Source organism: Accipiter gentilis, chromosome 5 (assembly GCF_929443795.1).
Source record: "Accipiter gentilis chromosome 5, bAccGen1.1, whole genome shotgun sequence".
Classification (NCBI taxonomy): Eukaryota; Metazoa; Chordata; class Aves; order Accipitriformes; family Accipitridae; genus Astur; species Astur gentilis.
The window spans coordinates 4726615-4751139 of record NC_064884.1 but is presented as its reverse complement, the minus strand read 5'-3'; the positions used below and the strand labels follow the sequence as shown (position 1 = coordinate 4751139).

The following is a 24525-nucleotide window of genomic DNA, read 5'->3' as shown; positions in this document are numbered from 1 at the left end:
CACCACCCTCAACCTAACCAGCTTCTTCCCAACAGCCACATCAGAGGCAACCGCCTCAAAGACCATACAGGATGCCACCACACACACACCCCCCACTTTCCCCACCATCGCTTTTGTCCCTTCCATCACTCTGCACCAGCAAAGACAGATTGGCACCTCCCTCTCCAGCCCCCATCCCAAAACAGTTGTTGCCAAGAAAAAGACAATGCCTCTCCCTCTCCTCCCGCCTAACCTCCACCATCCCTGCCAAAGCTGCACACTCCACTCTTCTGCCCATTCCCATCGCCCCCCAACAGATGCCCTCCAAGCCTTTCTAGTCCTTCATATATGTCGTGGTTTAACCCCAGCCAGCAACTAAGCACCACGCAACAGATGCCCTCCAAGCCTTTCTAGTCCTTCGTATATGTCGTGGTTTAACCCCAGCCAGCAACTAAGCACCACGCAGCCGCTCATTCACTCCCCACCATCCAGTGGGATGGGGGAGAAAATTGGGAAAAAGAAGTAAAACTCATGGGTTGAGATAAGAATGGTTTAACAGAACAGAAAAGAAGAAACTAATAATGATAATGATAACACTAATAAAATGACAACAGCAATAATAAAAGGATTGGAATGTACAAATGATGCGCAGGGCAATTGCTCACCACCCACCGACCGACACCCAGCTAGTCCTGAGCGGCCATTCCCTGCCCCCCCCACCTCCCAGTTCCTATACTAGATGGGACATCCCATGGTATGGAATACACCGTTGGCCAGTTTGAGTCAGGTGCCCTGGCTGTGTCCTGTGCCAACTTCTTGTGCCCTGGCTGGGCATGAGAAGCTGAAAAATCCTTGACTATAGTCTAAACGCTACTGAGCAACAACTGAAAACATCAGTGTTATCAACATTCTTCGCATACTGAACTCAAAACACAGCACTGTACCAGCTACTAGGAAGACAGTTAACTCTATCCCAGCTGAAACCAGGACAACATATGAGGCAATGCGCACACACACTGCTTGGTGCCATGAAGCACTCTCTCCTTTCCTCCCTGCAAACCACTTTATGTCCGAAGGTCTCTGAGACACAGAGGGTGCCTCCTTCCACCGTCAGCCTCTGACAAGACCCCTCTTTCTGTATTTCTGGAGCCTCGATCTGCTGTGTTCCCCACTTCACAAGATGACAACATACACACTAGGGTCCTCAAGTTGCACCTCACAGGCACCTCTCACTGTTACCTACTCTGCCAGCCTGACCACCGGTTACAGCCTATCATTAAGGCTACTACCAAAATCCACCTTCAATACCAACAGGGTGAAGCATCCACTGCCGCTCTAGGAAGTCCCCTCCAGCTTCAGACCACCCTCCCCCAACGCGGGTCCAAGCTATCCCCACGTGTCCCCTGGCCAGGCAACAGGATTGGTGACTCCATCTCCACCTGCCCTCTTCAGGAAGCAGACAGGAGCAACAAGGCCATCCCTCAGTCTCCTTGTCTCCACACCACTCTGCCCGGGATCCTTAAGCCCTCCTCATAGGAAGGGCCCACTGGTCCCCTCCAGGCACACTCCAGAACCTTCCCACCCTCATTAGGAAGCAGGACCCCATGGTGCTCCAAGCAAGGCCTCACGCACACTCCCTACCAAGTGCAGAAAAAAGAACTATTCAGACAAGCTATGTGCTCCCCACCACCCGTGCACCAGAAGGCTCTCCTTCCCGTGCAGCCTCCCCTCTCCAGCCACTCGCTTCCCTGGCTGCGCTCGTGTCTGGCCTCACTTCCTCTCACACAAGAGAAAATGGCACCGCTTCCCATCTGCTCTTGAGATGCTCCCGATCGCCCTGACACTGTCATCTATCCCCATCCCTCTACCAGACCCCAGCTCCCTCGACAGAGTCAACAACAACCTCCCATTCTGGATGCTCTGCTAACTTTACTTACTCGCTCACTCCAGTCAATACAAAAAGAACCTTCAACTCCTGCTCCTAGCTCTCCGTTAAACACAATAAACACCGCTGGCCCTATGATGGAGCCCCAAGGTACACCCCCACCATCCAGACGTTCCATCCAGCCCTGCTGTTCCAGCATCCCTCCGTCCATCCATCGCACAGTCAGACACCTTAGCTGGAATGATACCGCAAGAGATGATAGCAATGGTCTTTCTTATTAAAACCCCAAAAAACCTACACCCACCAGCTTCCCTTCATCTGCTGTACAGGTGGCCTTATCATATGCACAGCACAGCACAGCTCCAGCCCGCCCGCACTGGCTGCCTGCTTCCCGCAGGAAAAGGCTGGCTCCCCTGAACCTCGCTGGGCAGCACATCACAGCACAGAACCAGCCCGACCGCGCTGGCTCCATGCTTCCCACAGGCAAGGCAGGCTCCCTGATCCTAGTACAGTACCCAGGAGGCAAGGGCTCCCAGGGCCAGGGACAGTGCCATATCCTACTGCTTTTTAATATTGTTTCACATTGGGACCATTTCCCAAGGCTAGCTACCATTTCCCAAGGTATCATTCTTGTCCACATTCCTTGCTGCCATTATGTCCGTCGCTGCACGTCCAGAAGTTTTCCTCCCTGATGTGTGGTTACCTCCACGATCCCTGTTCCCAAGTAGAAAAATCTCCACTCCTCTTAACAGACTGTCCACTTCCACACCTAGGTACAAAAATAGAAATTGAAAAATATCATTACCTCACAAACTACAAACAGCACCCAAATGTTTCACAAACCCACCATGGAAAAACACAGTTACACTCATGCACTTCACAACCCTGGCCTACTCCATGCTGGCCATCTAGTCCAACTCCCCCCACCCTTCGCCCACAAAATCCTCAACTGTCTTCCAAAGACCATCCGCTGATCAACGTAATTCCCTGCGCTAATTGGCAATTAGCACGTCCAGGGGAGCGCTGCACGGGAATGCCGTTCCCGGGAGCCTTGAAAAAAATCCCCCTGCCTGCCAAAACCCCAGCCTGAGCCTGACCCCCATCCGAACATTGGCAATGAACATTGCCTCACAGAGTGGCTGGGACCTGGGAAAAAAAAACCCAGCTGGGGGGAAAGAAAAAATCCCCCAGCCTTTTTTTTTTTATTTATTATTCTAATTGTATTTTTTTTATTTCCAATTTCCTAGAAAACATCTCTACACCCAACCTTCAAGACACCACTAAAAAGTTAAACCACATAACACTACAGGGTTACACACATTCACAACACACCACTCATTCAGATCACACACACACTAGCCCTCACTCCCAACTAACCCATCCCGCCACCAAAGGGCATCAAGGGGCCATTACCCCTTACCCACAGCACCCAGAGCCTCAAAAATCACCCTGCCTGCAAAATCCCTGGCCCCAGCCCAACCTCCTTCCAAGCTCCCCACAAACTACCCTTCCATTACAGCAACACATAAACACACACCATCTGCACCATACATAGATTTTCCACCAGATACTTAGCTTTCATAGGCACAGTCCAACCTCTGTAGCAACCACATCGCCTAAACGCGAGGTTCCTACAATTGTCTTGTGCCACATAATCACCTGCAAAACCAACACACAAAACTGTTGAATATGCACTTCACCCTTGGCATAAGAATTCCTCCACAGCTCCAAACTCCTGCTTCCCACTTATTCCAAAACCAAAAACCTCAATGCCTTAACCATTTCTAGAACCTTACCACAAAGTGTCCACATAAACAATATTAACACCCATGCCCACTTACTGCCTTACTATATTCTACATTACAATCCACTCCACTACTGACATGCAATGACTCAAAAATTATTTAACCCTCAAGGCTAGCAATCTAGACATATCAACATTTCACCCATAGACTCCTATAGCTGTTCCAGCTACCCCTGACTCTACATCCCCGGGCAGAGCAGCTCCAAGCCAAACACACCCATGCACACAACACACACAACACAGAACGGTACCAACAAGGTGATTCAAAGAGAGAGAAAACTCTCAGCAAGAAGAATGACTCCCAGACAGCAGTTACCATGTGGCAAGATGACCTACAGCGTCCAAGACCACGAAGCCAGGAGGCTCTACGACAGCTCCAAAGAAGAAGAGGCAAAAGTAAAGGGCATTATAAGATGATTCTGTCAAAACCAAGATGATAGATGTGTAAGAAGCCTGTCATCAAGACCTAGGAACATCAAGGTGCAGGGAAGAACTCCCGGTCCAAAGCAACACACAGCTAGAGAGCAGAGCTGCCAAAGCAGCCCTTAAGAGCACCGCAAAAGAGAACCAGCGGGAACCTTCCGACACCGATCCACGCTTTAGAGCTCCGAGCGCAAGAAAAGAAGCACCCGATTGGCACAGTGCCGATGAGTAAGGGCATTCGAGACCCTAGGGACTGTTTCCGAAGCACATGCCACGCTCCCTGAGCGCAAAGACTGATGATGGTGTTGAGACCCAAGGAAGGTTGAAGGCACACAAGACAGACTACACAAACTACACACCACCACAGACACAGGCTGGAACTGCCCTGCCTGGCACACGCTGGTCTCACACTGGAAAGCAACCTGCTCCCGTCGCCTGCCCAAAGGGGACTGCTCCTGGACAGCCCTCTCTCCTGCGCTAACTTAAAAACATCTCCCTGCAATTCCCAGCTTCGTCCCTTTCTCCCAGCCTCTCGCCAGCCCTGCTCCTCCAACTTACCTTTCAGAGGGCCGTGGGTCTGAATCCATACTCCACAAAAACCACACGGGCTAACTGGGATGTTCCTCAAGGTGACACATTGGTCTTCAACATCTGCAATGAAACAAACAAACAAATCAGAAAAGGGAGTAAGCATCCCTCTGGCCAACATCAACTACTTCCACAACTCCCCCCTCCTCACAAGCGCCACCGGGTTTGCTTCCCTGCTCATTCCAGGGTCAGACCCTGCAGCCATCGTCACTCATGGTACCTAAGGTACCAAGACACACCAAATTAGCATGGCGCTTTTGAGAAGTCATCGGCCCCACGTTCCTCCTCGCTAATCTACAGCTCACCTCAAACGCTCATCCAATTCAAAGATAACCCACACAGCGCCTCCAGAACAGAAGGTAAATGCTTAACCAAGCAGCCCCATAATACTTTACTATTCAACACTGACCTGGCCAATAACCGCCTCACCTTCTTGGACTGCTCACTGGCATGCAGCTTTGCAGGAGACCTTATAGCAGACTTCACGGTGCGTAAAGGGTGCCTGTAAGAAACCTGCAGAGGGACTTTTTACAAGGGTGTACAGCCATAGGACAAGGCGGTAACGACTTTAGTCCTAAAGAGGGTATATTTCGTTTAGGCGTTAGGAAGAAGTTTCTCACTATGGCTGGCGAGGCACTGAAACAGGTTGGCCAGAGAACCTGCAGATGCTCCCTCCCTGGAAGCATTCAAAGCCAGGTCACATGGGGCTCTGAGCAACCTGGTCTCACAGAAGGTGTCCCTGGAGGGGTTGGACCTAGAGGATCTTTATGGTCCCTTCCAACCCAAACCATTCTATGATTCTATGACATTCAAATCCAACTGCAAAACTCATCTGAGGAAGGCTGGTGAATCCTCCTCCCTTTCCCCAGCAGTCCCAAAACTTTAGAAACCCCTTTTCTTCTTCTCAACTGTCAGGAAAGGAACCCCACTGCTTCCTGACACCTCCTGCCCTCGATTTGCACCCCTGAACCCCCTTCAGTGACTACTGCTCAGGAGTCACATCCCAAATTCTGGGGGCACCTCCTAACCTACAGCTCCCCAGAGACTCTGAGCCCTGCTACATGCCCACAAAGTAAAGTCAAGTCCCAAGGCTTGTAATCTACGGGGGCCTGACACAAGCTGCAAAGGTTCTAGGGACAACATGGCATTCTGTGGGCAATGAGGAAAAGCATCCCAAACCCTGAAAGACACTGTGCCTCATGGTCCTTCTGCTTTCTTCAGAAATACTAAAACTCCATATACAGATGCATACAAGACGCTCACCCTAACCCCTGCTAACAATATCACCATCAGTCCCGTTAAGAGACATATCAGCAACTTGCACAGCATACAGCAGAACTGGTGAAAGAAAAACCAAACAAGTTTCCATTTTCAATAAAGTTGGGAATTCCAGGAAAACACAATGCATGAAGAATAAAAAAAAAAAAAAAAATGCATACTATTAAACCATCTTTCTACCCCTGAACACGCAAAACAAAATTACTGACCTGAAAAAAAAGAAGAAAAAAAAAAAGCTGCGTACAAGTGTTACTTTCTACAACACATGCTGCTGAACCTTGACTGGTCCTGAAGCTCTTACTTCAGGCAGACACCTCTTCCCAAAGCTGTGAAGGACTCAAGAGCTAAACAGCAACATCAGAAAAACCCAAGAGCACAATGAGCTGCCTTAGCAGAGCAAATACCCCAAGCCTCCACCCACCACCCTTAATGCAATCACCTGGGAAAGGGGAAGGGCAGCAGTTATAAAGTCAGCTGGAGGAGCAGCAAGAGTGTTCTTATCTGCCTTAAATTTACAGCAAATGAGGCCCTGACCAGAGAAAGTGACCCTTGCTGCCAATGGCGATACCTGCTCCTGTACTACAGCTACAACTATTGCATTGGCAATGTGACCAGGTAAGGAGTTAAGCTTAATTTTTTCTGAGGTATAGACAGAAAAAGATACATGTGCCTCTAAACTAGGTAGGAAATGGTATAGGACAGACAGGAAAGAATTAAAAACCAGTAATATGCAGCATCATAAAAGTAGACATAGAAGGAAAATTTAAAAAGTGATGGGGTACAGGACAGGAAAAAATTAAAAAAATAGGGACAGAGCTGGTTAACAGAGATAGAAAAATTTAAAAAGTGATGGAATAAGGAAAAATTGAAAAGAATGAAAAATAGGGATAGGGAACTAAAGAAATGAAGATGTAGAAACAAAATCTAAAAAGCAATAGGCTACAGGACAGATAAGAAAGTATTAAACAATAGTGACAGCAAACTAAATAGAGAAATAGAAAGGAAAACTGATGGAGTGTAAGACAGCGGAAAAATTGAAAAACAAAGTGAACTGGATAAAAGTGACACAGAAAGAAAATTTTAACAGTGACAGCATTAAAGAAAGGCTAGGAAAAAAAAAAAACCCAAACAAAAATTAAGGATAGGGTGAATAACAGAGAGACACAGAGAAAGTAAATGTAAGAAGTGGCAGGGTACATGACAGCCAGGAAAGAATCAAAAAGCTGTGATACACTGCTTGATAAAGGTAGACATAGAAGGAAATTTTAAAAAATGATGGCATACAGGACAGGAAAAAAATTAAAAATAGGGAGAGAAAAATAGATAAATAGAGATATGGAAAGAAAATTTTAAAAACAAGGGCGTGCAAGACAGAGATGAAAAAACTAAAAATATATAGATAGTGAACTGTATAAAACTAGCCATAGAAAGAAAATTTGAAAAGCAACTGCTCACAGGACATACAGGAAAGAATTCAAAAATAGGGACAGCAAACAAATAAACAGACACAGAAAGAAAATTTTAAAAGGGAGATGGTACAGGACAGAGGATAAAATTAAAAAACAAAGAGAGTGAATAGGTTAAAGTAGGAATAGAAAGCAAATTGGAAAAAAGTGACAAGTGTCGTGGTTTAACCCCAGCTGCTTGCTCGCTGCCCCCCTGCAGCAGGATGGGGGAGAAAAATCAGAAAAAAAGTAAACCTCACAGGTTGAGATAAAGACAGTTTAATAGGTAAAGCAAAAGCCATGCATACAAGCAAAGCAAGAGAAGGAATTCCTTCACCGCTTCCCATCGGCAGGCGGGTGTTCAGCCATCTCCAGGAAAGGAGGGCTCCGCTCTGTGTAACGGTTATGTGGGAAGACAATGCCATCCTTCTCCTGCCCCCCAGCTTTATAGGCTGATCGTGACGTCCTATGGTCTGGAATATCCCTGTGGTCAGTTGGGCTCAGCGGGGTGTTCTCACTTCGTTGTCCTGTAGAAGTTAAGCTATCGCTGCCCCGCAATAAATCCCGCAGTGGCTGCAAGTCTGTATTTGTAATACCACAATAAGGTCAAATCCACTGTAGGTCTCCGACAAGTTTTTGTATGTCATGTACGTTTCAAGTGCCCCGGTTGACCACACTGATCACGCTTTAAAGGGCCTTTGTGTGGACCGTGGTTTCTTTTTCCCTGTTGCACCATTGGTTGTAATGCTACAGCGAGTGCTGCAGCATGAGCTTCGGCATGTATTTTTGCTTTCTCTTGTTCTTGTAGTATAGTAGCCAAATCCTCGTTTGCATTATTTGAATCGGGGTGTATGCGAGGTATAATTTGTTCATGTTGAACAGTGGTATCTGGGGGCTGTTTTCTCGTAGGCGGATTTTTACTCGCTTCCTGATTCTACAGGGTTTCCTTTAAGCGTACGGTTAGGGAGGCTTGGGAACTGTCAGTTGGCCGATTAATATCGGCAGTCCCAGGGAGTGGAGCGGAAGTCAAGGGCACAGGAGCAGGCGGACAAGCTCCAAAAAGTCTCTCTCGCTGCATTATGTTTTCCTCCCCGCTTTTCCCCTTCGCTTGCGGTTGGTGAGAGAGCAGCAAAAGCAGACGCAGACGCTTTATGATCTGCTTTCATTTCTTGCAGAGTTGTCTTCATCAATTTCCACAAAGTTGCAAGACCTTTAACTTCTTTAGAACCGTCACTAATTTCATCCCATAGGGAGGTTCCGATAACTTCTGTGGTGGGTTGACCCTGGTTGGATGCCAGGTGCCCACCAAAGCCGCTCTGTCGCTCCCCCTCCTCAGCTGGACGGGGGGGAGAAAATATAATAAAAGGCTCGTGGCTCAAGATAAGGGCAGTTTAATAAAGTGATAGTAAAGGTCGCGCGCGAAAGCAAAGAAAAAACAAATAATGATATTCTCTACTTCCCATCAGCAGGCGATGCCTAGCCGCTTCTTGGGAAGCAGGGCTTCGGTACGAAGCTGGAAGCTTCCCCTGTGTTCAAGAGAGCCCATACCAGCCAGCTCTAAGACGGACCCGCCGCCAGCCAAGGCCGAGCCCATCAGAGATAGTGGTAACGCCTCTGTGATAACATTTTTAAGAAGGGAAAAAACGTTGGGACAGATGGAAACGGCAGCTGGAGAAAGGAGTGAGAACATGTAAGAGAAACAACCCTGTGGACACCAAGTTTAGTGCAGAAGGAGGGGAGGAGACGCTCCAGGCGCCAGAGTAGAGATTCCCCTGCAGCCCGTGGTGAAGACCACGGTGAGGCAGGCTGTTCCCCTGCAGCCCGGGGAGGACCCCACGCCGGAGCAGGTGGGTGCCTGAAGGAGGCTGTGACCCTGTGGGAACCCCACGCTGGAGCAGGCTCCTGACAGGACCTGTGGATCTGTGGAGAGAGGAGCCCATGGAGCAGGTTTTCTGGCAGGACTTGTGACCCTGTGGGGGACCCACGCTGGAGCAGTGTGCTCCTGAAGGACTGCAGCCCATGGAAAGGACCCATGCTGGAGCAGTTCACGAAGAACTGCAGCCCGTGGGAAGGACCCATGTTGGAGAAGTTTGTGGAGGACTGTCTCCCGTGGGTGGGACCCCATGCTGGAGCAGGGGAAGAGTGTGATGAGCCCTCCCCCTGAGGAGGAGGAAGCAGCAGAAAATAACATGTGATGACCGTAAATCCCATCCCTGTCCCCCTGTGCCGCTGGGGGTGTTTGGTAGAGAAATCTGGGAGTGAAGTTATGCCTGGGAAGAAAGGAGGGGTGGAGGGAAGGTGTTCTGAGATTTGGTTTTATTTCTCATTACCTTACTCTGGTTGATTTGTAATAAATTGAGTTAATTTTCCCCAAGCTGAGTCTGTTTTGCCTGTGATGGTAATTGGTGAATGATCTCTCCTGTCCTTATCTCAACCCGCAAGCTCTTTGTTGTATTTTCTCTCCCCTGTCCCGCTGAGGATGGGGGAGTGATAGAATGGCTTTGGTGGGCACCTAGCGTCCAGCCAGGGTTAACCCATCACACAAGGGCTCGGCTGCTGGGGAACTTCTTTTTGACGAGGGCTCCACTGCTAGGGAAAATATTTTCAACAAGGGCCAGGATGCTGGGGAACTGGTTTTTGATGAGGGCTCAGCTGGCTGGGGAAATATTTTCGACGAGGGCTGGGCTGCCAGTGACCTTTTTTTCGACGAGGGCTCAGGGGCCGAGGAACTTATTTTTCACTAGACCTAGGCTTCTGGGGAACTTTTTATTGACAAGGGCTCGGATGCCAGGGAAATTATTTTCAATGATGGCTCAGCTGCCAGGGAACACTTTTTCCACAATGGCTCGGCTGTCAGTGAACTGTTTCTCAACGAGGTCTCAACTGGTGAAGAAAATATTTTCAATGAGGGCTTGGCTGCCAAGGAACTTTTTTCGATGAGGGCTTCAGCTGCTGTGGAACTTTTTGTTGACAAGGGCTCAGGTGCTGGGGAAATTATTTTCAATGAGGACTTGGCTGCTGGGGAACCTTTTTTCAAGGAGGCTGTCCTAGTTCAGCTGGGATAGTTAACTGTCTTCCTAGTAGCTTGTATGGTGCTATTTTTTGAGTTCAGTATGTGAAGAATGTTGATAAAACTGATGTTTTCAGTTGTTGATAAGTAGTGTTTAGACTAATGTCAAGGTTTTTTCAGCTTTTCATGCCCAACCAGTGAGAAAGCTGGAGGGGCACAAGAAGTTGGCACAGGATACAGCCAGGGCACCTGACCCAAACTGGGCAGAGGGATCGCTGCTTGGGTACTAACTGGGCATCAGCCAGTGGGTGGTGATTAATTGCACTGTGCATCATTTGTATATTCCAATCATTTTATCATTACTGCTGTCACTTTAGTGTTATCATTATCATTATCAGTTTCTTCTTTTCTGTTCTATTAAACCATTCTTATCTCAACCCGTGGGTTTTGCTTCTTTTTCCCGATTCTCTCCCCCATCACACTGAGTCGGGGGGAGTGAGTGAGCGGCTGCGTGGTGCTTAGTTGCTGGCTGGGATTAAACCACAACACATCTGTATCTGCAATGGTATGTGCGTGGCTATGTGAAATGCAATAGCATCTGCAGTAATCTCTGCATCAGCTCTGGTCCCTGCATCTCTAATGCTGTCTGCCATGGCATCTGCATGAGCAATCACATCTGCTGCTGAAATGGCAGCAGTAACGCTGTGGTGTTTGAGTGAAGTGGTGTCTGCAACGGTATCTGCTTCTGCAATGGCATCTGCAAAGGTATCTGCAGTGGCATCTTTATCTGCAGTGGTATCAGCTTCATCTAAGGTATTTACACCTCCAATGATACCTGCATCTGCAAAGGTAGCCACTTGTCCAGTGGCATCTGCAATGCCATTTGCACAGGTATCTGCAGAAGCAATGTTATGGCCAATGCATTGTGCATCTGCGAACATACCTGCACTGGAGTCTGTAAAGCAGAATAGTCCACAGAATATTCAAGAGCATCTAATGCTACGAACTGCAACGAAGCAGTTCGTTCAGCTACGTTAACGTTACAACTAAATCCCTCTCCCGTGTGAAATACACAACTGACTTAGACCCAGCAGGAAAACAGAAGAGTTGGCCCCTTCTTCTTTCTAGCTACTGATGCAGAGCACAGCGCTGTGAGGGCTGCTATGGGGAGGGTTAACTCCATCTCAGCCAGACCCAATACAATCTCCACCCCTTATTCCATACCATTTGCGTCCTGCTCAGGTCCCACATAATTGAATACGGACATCTTCTAACCCTACTATTGTATTTAATTCTCATTACTGCAATCCTTTCTTACCAACATGTACAACTGAAACTACATACTTAAACCACTTTTATAACCAACGTACAGATTTATACATTCTTATTAATTACGATCCCCTGTCCTTTAAGAGAGAGATATTCCACGGGCTTCTTCCACTCCCCCAGATGTTCACACACAGCTTATGACTTGGGCCCCATCCATCAAGATGAGTGGTCGGGACAGGAGAAGCAGTATGTTCGATCGTTGGGCACCAACACCGGCTTGGTTCGGGTCGCCGATGCACTTGTCTTGTTCCTTGCGAAGTTCGCTCCTCTGCAGTTCAGGTCATTCCTGCTACATTACTTCCTACAACGTACAACTCGCATCACAGATTATTTTTCCCCCAAGGTTAAATGTCCTTGAGTTAGCCCCTTCTTCTGCATCGTCCGACCCCCCAAGGTCGCCCTTCCAAGTCCACCACTCGGCACCGAAGCGTCGTCTCTCCTGGCCCTCCATTTTTCGTCACGCCACCTCTGCAGCACTCCACTCCCGTAAGCCGCTGACGGAGAAGAGCAAAGGCAGGCAAGCACAAGCACAGGTTTCACAGAGGCCACGCCGTCAGCACGGCATTCTAAGATGGCACGCGCAAAGCCGGAGTCGGTGCCGCCGGTGCCAGCACTGCAGCCCCGGACGGGTGCAAGAGCAGCCGCCCCGCCCCCCCCCCAACTCGTGTGCCAAGGGCTCGGCCCCGGCCTCGGCGTGTCAGAGCCCCCCCTGTGAGGCGGTGGCCGTGTCACGGGGGCGGCAGGTAGCCGAGGGCACCCCTGCCCACGCTGGGGGCACGCGCAGACGGGCGGTGGTGACGTCACAGCGGCCACTGTGACCCGTCGCCGAGGCGCGGATGCCAGGCTGCTGGGCTCCGGCCGTGCATCAGTGCGACCTGGCGAGGTGAGGAGAGGGCAGGGGAGGAAGGGGCTTGCCCGGGGCTGGTGAGGCAGGAGGGGAGCCTCGCACCTCGGGCCTCTGGGGCCTGTGTGGCAAGCTCGCTGTGTCCCGCTGCTCCCTCAGGCTTGGCAGAGGAGCGTCCGGAGGAGAAACCCCAGCCAGAGCTGCTGAGGCGGAGGCTCTCCAAGCGCTCACCGTCGCTGTGCACCGGGTTCGCCATGAAGCGGCAGGAACCCGACTCGAGGGGGCAAGGTGAGAGCAACGTATCCCTCCCCGCAGCTCCCCGGGGCTGACAGAGGGGTCGTCGGGGCAGTCTGCCGGCGGCCAAGAGCAGGGCGAGGGGAAGGCAGGAGCTCCCCAACCGCCCTGGGGCAGGGTCCCTCCTGCGCTCCTGGGCAAGCGGAGCCCAGGCTGGGCTGTGGGCACCTGCTGGGGCACCTGTGCCTGCCGTGCCCCCTTCTTCTCCAGAGGCCCCAGCCCTGCCCTTCAGCCAGCTCGGCAGGGACAGAGCAGGGCCGTGGGGGCAATCCCGCAGGGACACTTCCCCAGCCCCGCAGAGGTGCCCGCTCCCAGCAGCATTTGTTCTCTCCCCTCCAGCATGCATGCTGTGCCGCCGGGCAGAGGCTGATCCGGCTATCTGTGGCTGCAAAAGAGCGACGAAAGGGCTCTGTGCCCACACATACTGCCTGGTGAGTTCTCTCTCCCTCCAGCTTTCTGCCGGCGATGGTCCCTTCCTTGCTGACCTAATAACGAGCTCCCGGCCTTCTCTGCTCCGCAGTTTCTCGCCAGCGAGCTTTTTCCACGAGAGAGTGGGAACGCCTTTCTCGCTGAGGACACCAGACGGGCAATCCAGGCGGCAAGCCAGAAGGTGAGGACCTGGCAGGAGCAGGGAGCTTTGCGCCAGGAGGCGCTTGCGGGAGGGAGCTCCTCCTGGACCCCCAGAAAGAAATCCAAGCCCCTCCACCAGCTCTGGGACAAACGCCTGCTCCCAGCAGCTCCACAGAGGCTCTGGCACAGGCACAAGCCTCGTGCACCAGGCAGGTCTGCGGGCTGGGAGCCAGCAGTGCCCACAGCCTGCGCCCTGCCTGGAGCCGAGGGGTCGGCCATGCAGGCCCTGAGCTTGCCCCTGAGCGAGGCTGCTGTGCTCTTTCCAGCGATGCTTCGTTTGCGGCGAGATGGGCGCCGCCATCACCTGCGGGGAGAAGGGGTGTGACCGCAGCTTCCATCTCCCCTGCGCCTCACGGGGCGAATGCGTCACCCAGTTCTTCGGGCTGTACAGGTAAGGGCTGCCAGCCCCCACGCAGGAGCCTCCTTGTCCTCAAGCCCTCAAGTCCCGTCAGCAGTGGACACCCAAGGGAGGAACCCACGGGGACGCTTCCCGGCAGCCTGCCGCAGCCAGGGCCGGGGCCAGAGCCCAGACAGGCTCTGGGGCTCCTTCACAGCTCCTCTGCCCTCCTCTCCATGGCGGGGGAAGGACCGGGCACTTCTCACCTCACCTCGCCCCTCCCTTCCATCTTGCCCCCAGGTCCTTCTGCTGGGAGCACCGCCCAGAGCAGGCCCTGAAGGCTAAGCCAGGGCAGAACAGCACCTGCATCGTCTGCCTGGGCCCCGTGGAGGACAAGAAGTCCTACCACACCATGGCGTGCCCAGCATGCCAACAGGCCTGGTTCCACCGGAGCTGCATCCAGAAGCAGGCGATCCACGCTGGCGTCTGCTTCTGCTGCTTGCATTGCCGAAACCAAGATCGGTTTGTGATGGAGATGCTCGCCATGGGGATTCGAATCTCCAAGAGGTCGTTCTTCCTCTTCCCAACTCGCAAGGCATCAGGCACGAGCGCGCAGTGCCAGGCCAGGGACGGCCCCCGCAGGCCTGTCCTGCTGTCCCCTGGCTCTTGTCCTCAGCTTCACGGAGGAGCTGGAAACTGGGGGGGGTGCGGGGGGGGGGGCAGAAGAGCAGGGACAGCCTGGACCTGCCCGATGCTGGGGCCAGCAGGGGCTCAACACCTTTCCCTTCCTTCTCCAGCAGACAACCGTCATGGGAGAGCGGCCAGGCATTGGGACCGGTCTACCAGAGGCACAGACGCTGCAACGCCAGCAAGTGCCTTTGTCCGGGGGGCAGGGAGCAGGCAGAGGAAGAGGGGTAGGTTGCCAAAGCAGCCAGCTAGGGCTCTGCACGGGATCTCTGTCTCCACACGGGCTCGGGGGGGGAAGGACGACGAACAAGGGCTCTGCCGGGCAATTCCTTGCTTGCGTCACTTTGTCCTCACAACCAGCAACCCCTTTGCTTCCCCAGGCCCTGGCAAGTGCTCCTGTGCAGCTCCTGTGCTGCCAAAGGCACCCACCGACGCTGCCTCTACTCGAGCAACAGCGCGATCACCTGGGAGTGCGACTGCTGTGCTGGCCTGGGCACTGGTAAGAGGCAAAGCACCCGGGGGCCCCTGTGCTGCTATGGCCAGTGTCCCAGCTAGGCCTGGGAGCAGGGGCTTCGGGTGGGCTTTGGCTCCAGGAAGGCTGTGGGCACCACCATGGCCTCTCCTTCCCCACGGCCGGGTGGCCGTGCTGCTGACTTTCCTGCCTCCCCCTCACAGCCTCCCGTGACAACTCAGAGCTCGCCAGCCCCAGCGCCACCAGCCAGGCGGCATCGGGGCTGTCCCACAGCTCCCTGGGCTACGAGAGCAGCAGCAGGCCCAGCACCATCCAACAGGCGCCACTGCGGCCATCCTGCAGCTCCCCCGTGCCTGGAAGTAGCGGTTGCTCCAGCCACCCTGGGCCAGACCGGATCCGACACCGCTCACGGTTACATCAGCAGGCACAAAAAGCTTACAGCCGGCCTGGAAATCACCACAGGACCAGCCACGTGCCAGCCCCGAGTGCTGAAAGCAGTGCCTTGGGCACTGCCAGCCAGCTGGCATTGGGACCATCCAGCAGTTCCCCAGCACTGCAAAGCAGCGGCCCCAGCACTGACAGGGAGATGGCACTGGGACCATCCAGCAGTTCCCCAGCACTGCAAAGCAGCGGCCCCAGCACTGACAGGGAGATGGCACTGGGACCATCCAGCAGTTCCCCACCACTGCAAAGCAGCGGCCCCAGCACTGACAGGGAGATGGCACTGGGACCATCCTGCAGGTCCCCACCACTGCAAAGCAGCGGCCCCAGCACTGACAGGGAGATGGCACTGGGACCATCCTGCAGGTCCCCACCACTGCAAAGCAGCGGCCCCAGCACTGACAGGGAGATGGCACTGGGACCATCCAGCAGTTCCCCAGCACTGCAAAGCAGCGGCCCCAGCACTGACAGGGAGATGGCACTGGGAGCATCCTGCAGGTCCCCACCACTGCAAAGCAGCGGCCCCGGCACTGACAGGGAGATGGCACTGGGACCATCCAGCAGTTCCCCAGCACTGCAAAGCAGCGGCCCCAGCAGTGACAGGCAGATGGGACTGGGACCATCCTGCAGGTCCCCAGCACTGGAAAGCAGAGGCCCCAGCACCGACAGGGAGATGGCACTGGGACCATCCAGCAGTTCCCCACCACTGCAAAGCAGCGGCCCCAGCACTGACAGGGAGATGGCACTGGGACCATCCAGCAGTTCCCCAGCACTGCAAAGCAGCGGCCCCAGCAGTGACAGGCAGATGGGACTGGGACCATCCTGCAGGTCCCCAGCACTGGAAAGCAGAGGCCCCAGCACTGACAGTCAAATGGCATTGGGACCATCCAGCAGTTCCCCACCACTGCAAAGCAGCGGCCCCAGCACTGACAGGGAGATGGCACTGGGACCGTCCTGCAGGTCCCCACCACTGCAAAGCAGCGGCCCCAGCAGCGACAGGCAGATGGCACTGGGCCTGTTCCAGGGCTCCCCAGTGCCTGCGAGAAGCAGCTGCTCCAGCCACCCTGGGCCGGACAGGATCCAATACCGCTCACGGTTGGAGCGGCGGGCGCAAAAACCTTACAGCTGGCCTGGCAATCACCGCAGGACCAGCCCCGTGCCATCCCCGAGTGCTGAAAGCAGTGCCTTGGGCACTGCCAGCCAGCTGGCATTGGGACCATCCTGCAGGTCCCCAGCACTGCAAAGCAGCGGCCCCAGCAGCGACAGGCAGATGGCACTGGGCCTGTTGCAGGGCTCCCCAGTGCCTGCGAGAAGCAGCTGCTCCAGCCACCCTGGGCCCGACCGGATCCGATACCGCTCACGGTTAGAGCGGCGGGCGCAAAAACCTTACCGCCGGCCTGGAAATCACCGCAGGACAGGCCCCGTGCCAGCCCCGAGGGCTCAAAGCAGTGCCTTGGGCACTGCCAGCCAGCTGGCACTGGGACCATCCTGCAGGTCCCCAGCACTGCCAAGCAGCGGCCCCAGCACTGACAGGCGGATGGCACTGGGCCTGTTGCAGGGCTCCCCAGTGCCTGCGAGAAGCAGCTGCTCCAGCCACCCTGGGCCAGACCGGATCCGATACCGCTCACGGTTAGAGCGGCGGGCGCAAAAACCTTACAGCCGGCCTGGAAGACGCTGCTGACCAGGCATGCGCCAGCCCCGAGTGCTGTCCCCTATCCCCCAGCACAATAAAGTTGGCTGCTCATCTCATCCAACACAGAAAGGGTCTTGTGATTGTACCACTCTCTGTGTCTCTAACGGTGTCTGTAATGGGACCTGTATCTGTAGCTGCACAAGGACTTGCAATGCTTTTTGCAAGTTGTGTTTTGTTGTCGTGGTTTACCCCCAGCCGGTAACTGAGCACCACGCAGCCACTCACTCACCTCCCTCATAGTGGCATGCAAGAGAGAACCAGAAGGGTAAAAGTGAGAAACCTCGTGGGCTGAGGTAAAGGCAGTTTAATAGGTAAAGCAAAAGCCACGCACGCAAGCAAAGCAAAACAAGGAATTCCTTCACCGCTTCCCATCGGCAGGCGGGTGTTCAGCCATCTCCAGGAAAGGAGGGCGCCGCTCTGTGTAACGGTTATGTGGGAAGACAATGCCATCCTTCTCCTGCCCCCCAGCTTTATAGGCTGATCGTGACGTCCTATGGTCTGGAATATCCCTGTGGTCAGTTGGGCTCAGCGGGGTGTTCTCACTTCGTTGTCCTGTAGAAGTTAAGCTATCGCTGCCCCGCAATAAATCCCGCAGTGGCTGCAAGTCTGTATTTGTAATACCACAATAAGGTCAAATCCACTGTAGGTCTCCGACAAGTTTTTGTATGTCATGTACGTTTCAAGTGCCCCGGTTGACCACACTGATCACGCTTTAAAGGGCCTTTGTGTGGACCGTGGTTTCTTTTTCCCTGTTGCACCATTGGTTGTAATGCTACAGCGAGTGCTGCAGCATGAGCTTCGGCATGTATTTTTGCTTTCTCTTGTTCTTGTAGTATAGTAGCCAAATCCTCGTTTGCATTATTTGAATCGGGGTGCATGCGAGGTATAATTTGTTCATGTTGAACAGTGGTATCTGGGGGCTGTTTTCTCGTAGGCGGATTTTTACTCGCTTCCTGATTCTACAGGGTTTCCTTTAAGCGTACGGTTAGGGAGGCTTGGGAACTGTCAGTTGGCCGATTAATATCGGCAGTCCCAGGGAGTGGAGCGGAAGTCAAGGGCACAGGAGCAGGCGGACAAGCTCCAAAAAGTCTCTCTCGCTGCATTATGTTTTCCTCCCCGCTTTTCCCCTTCGCTTGCGGTTGGTGAGAGAGCAGCAAAAGCAGACGCAGACGCTTTATGATCTGCTTTCATTTCTTGCAGAGTTGTCTTCATCAATTTCCACAAAGTTGCAAGACCTTTAACTTCTTTAGAACCGTCACTAATTTCATCCCATAGGGAGGTTCCGATAACTTCTGTGGTGGGTTGACCCTGGTTGGATGCCAGGTGCCCACCAAAGCCGCTCTGTCGCTCCCCCTCCTCAGCTGGACGGGGGGGAGAAAATATAATAAAAGGCTCGTGGCTCAAGATAAGGGCAGTTTAATAAAGTGATAGTAAAGGTCGCGCGCGAAAGCAAAGAAAAAACAAATAATGATATTCTCTACTTCCCATCAGCAGGCGATGCCTAGCCGCTTCTTGGGAAGCAGGGCTTCGGTACGAGTAGCGGTTGCTCCGGAAGACAAAATGCCCCCCTTCCGTCTCCACTTAGCTTTTATATCTGAGCTGACGTCACGTGGTATGGAATATCTGTTTGGTTAGTTTAGGCCAGCTGTCCTGGTTATGTCCCCTCCCAAGATCTTGCCCTGCCCCAGCCTGCCATTGAGGGGAGGGCAAAAATGTTGGAGAGCCAGCCTTGATGCTGTGCCAGCACTGCTCAGCAGTAGCCAAAACGCTGGTGTGCTATCAACACCTTTCTAGCTACTGATGCAGAGCACAGCGCTGTGAGGGCTGCTATGGGGAGCGTTAACTCCATCTCAGCCAGACCCAATACAATCTCCACCCCTTATTCCATACCATTTGCGTCCTGCTCAGGTCCCACATAATTGAATACGGATATCTTCTAACCCTACTATTGTATTTAATTCTCATTACTGCAATCCTTTCTTACCAACATTTACAACTGAAACTACATACTTAAACCACTTTTATAACCAACGTACAGATTTATACATTCTTATTAATTACGATCCCCTGTCCTTTAAGAGAGAGATATTCCACGGGCTTCTTCCACTCCCCCAGATGTTCACACACAGCTTATGACTTGGGCCCCATCCATCAAGATGAGTGGTCGGGACAGGAGAAGCAGTATGTTCGATCGTTGGGCACCAACACCGGCTTGGTTCGGGTCGCCGATGCACTTGTCTTGTTCCTTGCGAAGTTCGCTCCTCTGCAGTTCAGGTCATTCCTGCTACATTACTTCCTACAACGTACAACTCGCATCACAGATTATTTTTCCCCCAAGGTTAAATGTCCTTGAGTTAGCCCCTTCTTCTGCATCGTCCGACCCCCCAAGGTCGCCCTTCCAAGTCCACCACTCGGCACCGAAGCGTCGTCTCTCCTGGCCCTCCATTTTTCGTCACGCCACCTCTGCAGCACTCCACTCCCGTAAGCCGCTGACGGAGAAGAGCAAAGGCAGGCAAGCACAAGCACAGGTTTCACAGAGGCCACGCCGTCAGCACGGCATTCTAAGATGGCACGCGCAAAGCCGGAGTCGGTGCCGCCGGTGCCAGCACTGCAGCCCCGGACGGGTGCAAGAGCAGCCGCCCCGCCCCCCCCCAACTCGTGTGCCAAGGGCTCGGCCCCGGCCTCGGCGTGTCAGAGCCCCCCCTGTGAGGCGGTGGCCGTGTCACGGGGGCGGCAGGTAGCCGAGGGCACCCCTGCCCACGCTGGGGGCACGCGCAGACGGGCGGTGGTGACGTCACAGCGGCCACTGTGACCCGTCGCCGAGGCGCGGATGCCAGGCTGCTGGGCTCCGGCCGTGCATCAGTGCGACCTGGCGAGGTGAGGAGAGGGCAGGGGAGGAAGGGGCTTGCCCGGGGCTGGTGAGGCAGGAGGGGAGCCTCGCACCTCGGGCCTCTGGGGCCTGTGTGGCAAGCTCGCTGTGTCCCGCTGCTCCCTCAGGCTTGGCAGAGGAGCGTCCGGAGGAGAAACCCCAGCCAGAGCTGCTGAGGCGGAGGCTCTCCAAGCGCTCACCGTCGCTGTGCACCGGGTTCGCCATGAAGCGGCAGGAACCCGACTCGAGGGGGCAAGGTGAGAGCAACGTATCCCTCCCCGCAGCTCCCCGGGGCTGACAGAGGGGTCGTCGGGGCAGTCTGCCGGCGGCCAAGAGCAGGGCGAGGGGAAGGCAGGAGCTCCCCAACCGCCCTGGGGCAGGGTCCCTCCTGCGCTCCTGGGCAAGCGGAGCCCAGGCTGGGCTGTGGGCACCTGCTGGGGCACCTGTGCCTGCCGTGCCCCCTTCTTCTCCAGAGGCCCCAGCCCTGCCCTTCAGCCAGCTCGGCAGGGACAGAGCAGGGCCGTGGGGGCAATCCCGCAGGGACACTTCCCCAGCCCCGCAGAGGTGCCCGCTCCCAGCAGCATTTGTTCTCTCCCCTCCAGCATGCATGCTGTGCCGCCGGGCAGAGGCTGATCCGGCTATCTGTGGCTGCAAAAGAGCGACGAAAGGGCTCTGTGCCCACACATACTGCCTGGTGAGTTCTCTCTCCCTCCAGCTTTCTGCCGGCGATGGTCCCTTCCTTGCTGACCTAATAACGAGCTCCCGGCCTTCTCTGCTCCGCAGTTTCTCGCCAGCGAGCTTTTTCCACGAGAGAGTGGGAACGCCTTTCTCGCTGAGGACACCAGACGGGCAATCCAGGCGGCAAGCCAGAAGGTGAGGACCTGGCAGGAGCAGGGAGCTTTGCGCCAGGAGGCGCTTGCGGGAGGGAGCTCCTCCTGGACCCCCAGAAAGAAATCCAAGCCCCTCCACCAGCTCTGGGACAAACGCCTGCTCCCAGCAGCTCCACAGAGGCTCTGGCACAGGCACAAGCCTCGTGCACCAGGCAGGTCTGCGGGCTGGGAGCCAGCAGTGCCCACAGCCTGCGCCCTGCCTGGAGCCGAGGGGTCGGCCATGCAGGCCCTGAGCTTGCCCCTGAGCGAGGCTGCTGTGCTCTTTCCAGCGATGCTTCGTTTGCGGCGAGATGGGCGCCGCCATCACCTGCGGGGAGAAGGGGTGTGACCGCAGCTTCCATCTCCCCTGCGCCTCACGGGGCGAATGCGTCACCCAGTTCTTCGGGCTGTACAGGTAAGGGCTGCCAGCCCCCACGCAGGAGCCTCCTTGTCCTCAAGCCCTCAAGTCCCGTCAGCAGTGGACACCCAAGGGAGGAACCCACGGGGACGCTTCCCGGCAGCCTGCCGCAGCCAGGGCCGGGGCCAGAGCCCAGACAGGCTCTGGGGCTCCTTCACAGCTCCTCTGCCCTCCTCTCCATGGCGGGGGAAGGACCGGGCACTTCTCACCTCACCTCGCCCTTCCCTTCCATCTTGCCCCCAGGTCCTTCTGCTGGGAGCACCGCCCAGAGCAGGCCCTGAAGGCTAAGCCAGGGCAGAACAGCACCTGCATCGTCTGCCTGGGCCCCGTGGAGGACAAGAAGTCCTACCACACCATGGCGTGCCCAGCATGCCAACAGGCCTGGTTCCACCGGAGCTGCATCCAGAAGCAGGCGATCCACGCTGGCGTCTGCTTCTGCTGCTTGCATTGCCGAAACCAAGATCGGTTTGTGATGGAGATGCTCGCCATGGGGATTCGAATCTCCAAGAGGTCGTTCTTCCTCTTCCCAACTCGCAAGGCATCAGGCACGAGCGCGCAGTGCCAGGCCAGGGACGGCCCCCGCAGGCCTGTCCTGCTGTCCCCTGGCTCTTGTCCTCAGCTTCACGGAGGAGCTGGAAACTGGGGGGGGTGCGGGGGGGGGGGCAGAAGAGCAGGGACAGCCTGGACCTGCCCGATGCTGGGGCCAGCAGGGGCTCAACACCTTTCCCTTCCTTCTCCAGCAGACAACCGTCATGGGAGAGCGGCCAGGCATTGGGACCGGTCTACCAGAGGCACAGACGCTGCAACGCCAGCAAGTGCCTTTGTCCGGGGGGCAGGGAGCAGGCAGAGGAAGAGGGGTAGGTTGCCAAAGCAGCCAGCTAGGGCTCTGCACGGGATCTCTGTCTCCACACGGGCTCGGGGGGGGAAGGACGACGAACAAGGGCTCTGCCGGGCAATTCCTTGCTTGCGTCACTTTGTCCTCACAACCAGCAACCCCTTCGCTTCCCCAGGCCCTGGCAAGTGCTCCTGTGCAGCTCCTGTGCTGCCAAAGGCACCCACCGACGCTGCCTCTACTCGAGCAACAGCGCGATCACCTGGGAGTGCGACTGCTGTGCTGGCCTGGGCACTGGTAAGAGGCAAAGCACCCGGGGGCCCCTGTGCTGCTATGGCCAGTGTCCCAGCTAGGCCTGGGAGCAGGGGCTTCGGGTGGGCTTTGGCTCCAGGAAGGCTGTGGGCACCACCATGGCCTCTCCTTCCCCACGGCCGGGTGGCCGTGCTGCTGACTTTCCTGCCTCCCCCTCACAGCCTCCCGTGACAACTCAGAGCTCGCCAGCCCCAGCGCCACCAGCCAGGCGGCATCGGGGCTGTCCCACAGCTCCCTGGGCTACGAGAGCAGCAGCAGGCCCAGCACCATCCAACAGGCGCCACTGCGGCCATCCTGCAGCTCCCCCGTGCCTGGAAGTAGCGGTTGCTCCAGCCACCCTGGGCCAGACCGGATCCGACACCGCTCACGGTTACATCAGCAGGCACAAAAAGCTTACAGCCGGCCTGGAAATCACCACAGGACCAGCCACGTGCCAGCCCCGAGTGCTGAAAGCAGTGCCTTGGGCACTGCCAGCCAGCTGGCATTGGGACCATCCAGCAGTTCCCCAGCACTGCAAAGCAGCGGCCCCAGCACTGACAGGGAGATGGCACTGGGACCATCCAGCAGTTCCCCAGCACTGCAAAGCAGCGGCCCCAGCACTGACAGGGAGATGGCACTGGGACCATCGTGCAGGTCCCCACCACTGCAAAGCAGCGGCCCCAGCACTGACAGGGAGATGGCACTGGGACCATCCTGCAGGTCCCCACCACTGCAAAGCAGCGGCCCCAGCACTGACAGGGAGATGGCACTGGGACCATCCTGCAGGTCCCCACCACTGCAAAGCAGCGGCCCCAGCACTGACAGGGAGATGGCACTGGGACCATCCTGCAGGTCCCCACCACTGCAAAGCAGCGGCCCCAGCACTGACAGGGAGATGGCACTGGGACCATCCAGCAGTTCCCCAGCACTGCAAAGCAGCGGCCCCAGCAGTGACAGGGAGATGGCACTGGGAGCATCCTGCAGGTCCCCACCACTGCAAAGCAGCGGCCCCGGCACTGACAGGGAGATGGCACTGGGACCATCCAGCAGGTCCCCAGCACTGCAAAGCAGCGGCCCCAGCAGTGACAGGCAGATGGGACTGGGACCATCCTGCAGGTCCCCAGCACTGGAAAGCAGAGGCCCCAGCACCGACAGGGAGATGGCACTGGGACCATCCAGCAGTTCCCCACCACTGCAAAGCAGCGGCCCCAGCACTGACAGGGAGATGGCACTGGGACCATCCAGCAGTTCCCCAGCACTGCAAAGCAGCGGCCCCAGCAGTGACAGGCAGATGGGACTGGGACCATCCTGCAGGTCCCCAGTACTGGAAAGCAGAGGCCCCAGCACTGACAGTCAAATGGCATTGGGACCATCCAGCAGTTCCCCACCACTGCAAAGCAGCGGCCCCAGCACTGACAGGGAGATGGCACTGGGACCGTCCTGCAGGTCCCCACCACTGCAAAGCAGCGGCCCCAGCAGCGACAGGCAGATGGCACTGGGCCTGTTGCAGGGCTCCCCAGTGCCTGCGAGAAGCAGCTGCTCCAGCCACCCTGGGCCGGACAGGATCCAATACCGCTCACGGTTGGAGCGGCGGGCGCAAAAACCTTACAGCTGGCCTGGCAATCACCGCAGGACCAGCCCCGTGCCATCCCCGAGTGCTGAAAGCAGTGCCTTGGGCACTGCCAGCCAGCTGGCATTGGGACCATCCTGCAGGTCCCCAGCACTGCAAAGCAGCGGCCCCAGCAGCGACAGGCAGATGGCACTGGGCCTGTTGCAGGGCTCCCCAGGGCCTGCGAGAAGCAGCTGCTCCAGCCACCCTGGGCCCGACCGGATCCGATACCGCTCACGGTTAGAGCGGCGGGCGCAAAAACCTTACAGCCGGCCTGGAAATCACCGCAGGACAGGCCCCGTGCCAGCCCCGAGGGCTCAAAGCAGTGCCTTGGGCACTGCCAGCCAGCTGGCACTGGGACCATCCTGCAGGTCCCCAGCACTGCCAAGCAGCGGCCCCAGCACTGACAGGCGGATGGCACTGGGCCTGTTGCAGGGCTCCCCAGTGCCTGCAAGAATCAGCTGCTCCAGCCACCCTGGGCCAGACCGGATCCGATAC

At 55.6% G+C, this 24525-nt stretch overlaps 2 protein-coding genes and 1 long non-coding RNA gene across 5 annotated transcripts; 2 read left to right on the top strand and 1 right to left on the bottom strand.

Annotated features, from left to right (window-relative positions):
• Positions 1 to 708: 708 nt before the first annotated feature.
• LOC126038484 (uncharacterized) lies at positions 709 to 12024 on the bottom strand. 3 transcript variants are annotated; one of them, XR_007506008.1, is made up of 4 exons: positions 7663 to 12024; positions 5109 to 5192; positions 4650 to 4742; positions 709 to 3523 (listed from the first exon to the last, which is right to left on the bottom strand). It is a non-coding gene; the product is annotated as an uncharacterized LOC126038484 (long non-coding RNA). The 3 variants fall into 3 exon arrangements; XR_007506006.1 differs by having other exon boundaries at positions 5109 to 12024; XR_007506007.1 differs by having other exon boundaries at positions 709 to 2633; positions 5109 to 12024.
• Positions 12025 to 12577: 553 nt separating this feature from the next.
• LOC126038399 (PHD finger protein 7-like) lies at positions 12578 to 15178 on the top strand. The gene is made up of 7 exons (XM_049800112.1): positions 12578 to 12624; positions 12745 to 12873; positions 13400 to 13489; positions 13757 to 13900; positions 14147 to 14413; positions 14647 to 14760; positions 14914 to 15178. Exons 1-7 carry the CDS (start codon positions 12578 to 12580, stop codon positions 15086 to 15088), a joined length of 966 nt encoding a protein of 321 aa, XP_049656069.1. The 3' UTR covers positions 15089 to 15178.
• Positions 15179 to 19969: 4791 nt separating this feature from the next.
• On the top strand, positions 19970 to 22570 carry LOC126038397 (PHD finger protein 7-like). The gene is made up of 7 exons (XM_049800111.1): positions 19970 to 20016; positions 20137 to 20265; positions 20792 to 20881; positions 21149 to 21292; positions 21539 to 21805; positions 22039 to 22152; positions 22306 to 22570. The coding sequence occupies exons 1-7, from the start codon at positions 19970 to 19972 to the stop codon at positions 22478 to 22480; spliced, it is 966 nt and encodes a 321-aa protein (XP_049656068.1). The 3' UTR covers positions 22481 to 22570.
• The last annotated feature ends 1955 nt before the right edge of the window (positions 22571 to 24525 follow it).

What these genes read in the sequence shown, in the direction of transcription:
- LOC126038399 (XM_049800112.1), top strand. Translation starts at nt 12,578, where the DNA reads ATGCCAGGCTGCTGGGCTCCGGCCGTGCATCAGTGCGACCTGGCGAG. An exon ending in CATCAGTGCGACCTGGCGAG is followed by an intron (nt 12,625 to 12,744) that starts GTGAGGAGAGGG and finishes CTGCTCCCTCAG; the next exon opens with GCTTGGCAGAGGAGCGTCCG. An exon ending in CAGTTCTTCGGGCTGTACAG is followed by an intron (nt 13,901 to 14,146) that starts GTAAGGGCTGCC and finishes TCTTGCCCCCAG; the next exon opens with GTCCTTCTGCTGGGAGCACC.
- LOC126038397 (XM_049800111.1), top strand. Translation starts at nt 19,970, where the DNA reads ATGCCAGGCTGCTGGGCTCCGGCCGTGCATCAGTGCGACCTGGCGAG. An exon ending in CATCAGTGCGACCTGGCGAG is followed by an intron (nt 20,017 to 20,136) that starts GTGAGGAGAGGG and finishes CTGCTCCCTCAG; the next exon opens with GCTTGGCAGAGGAGCGTCCG. An exon ending in ACCCGACTCGAGGGGGCAAG is followed by an intron (nt 20,266 to 20,791) that starts GTGAGAGCAACG and finishes TCTGCTCCGCAG; the next exon opens with TTTCTCGCCAGCGAGCTTTT.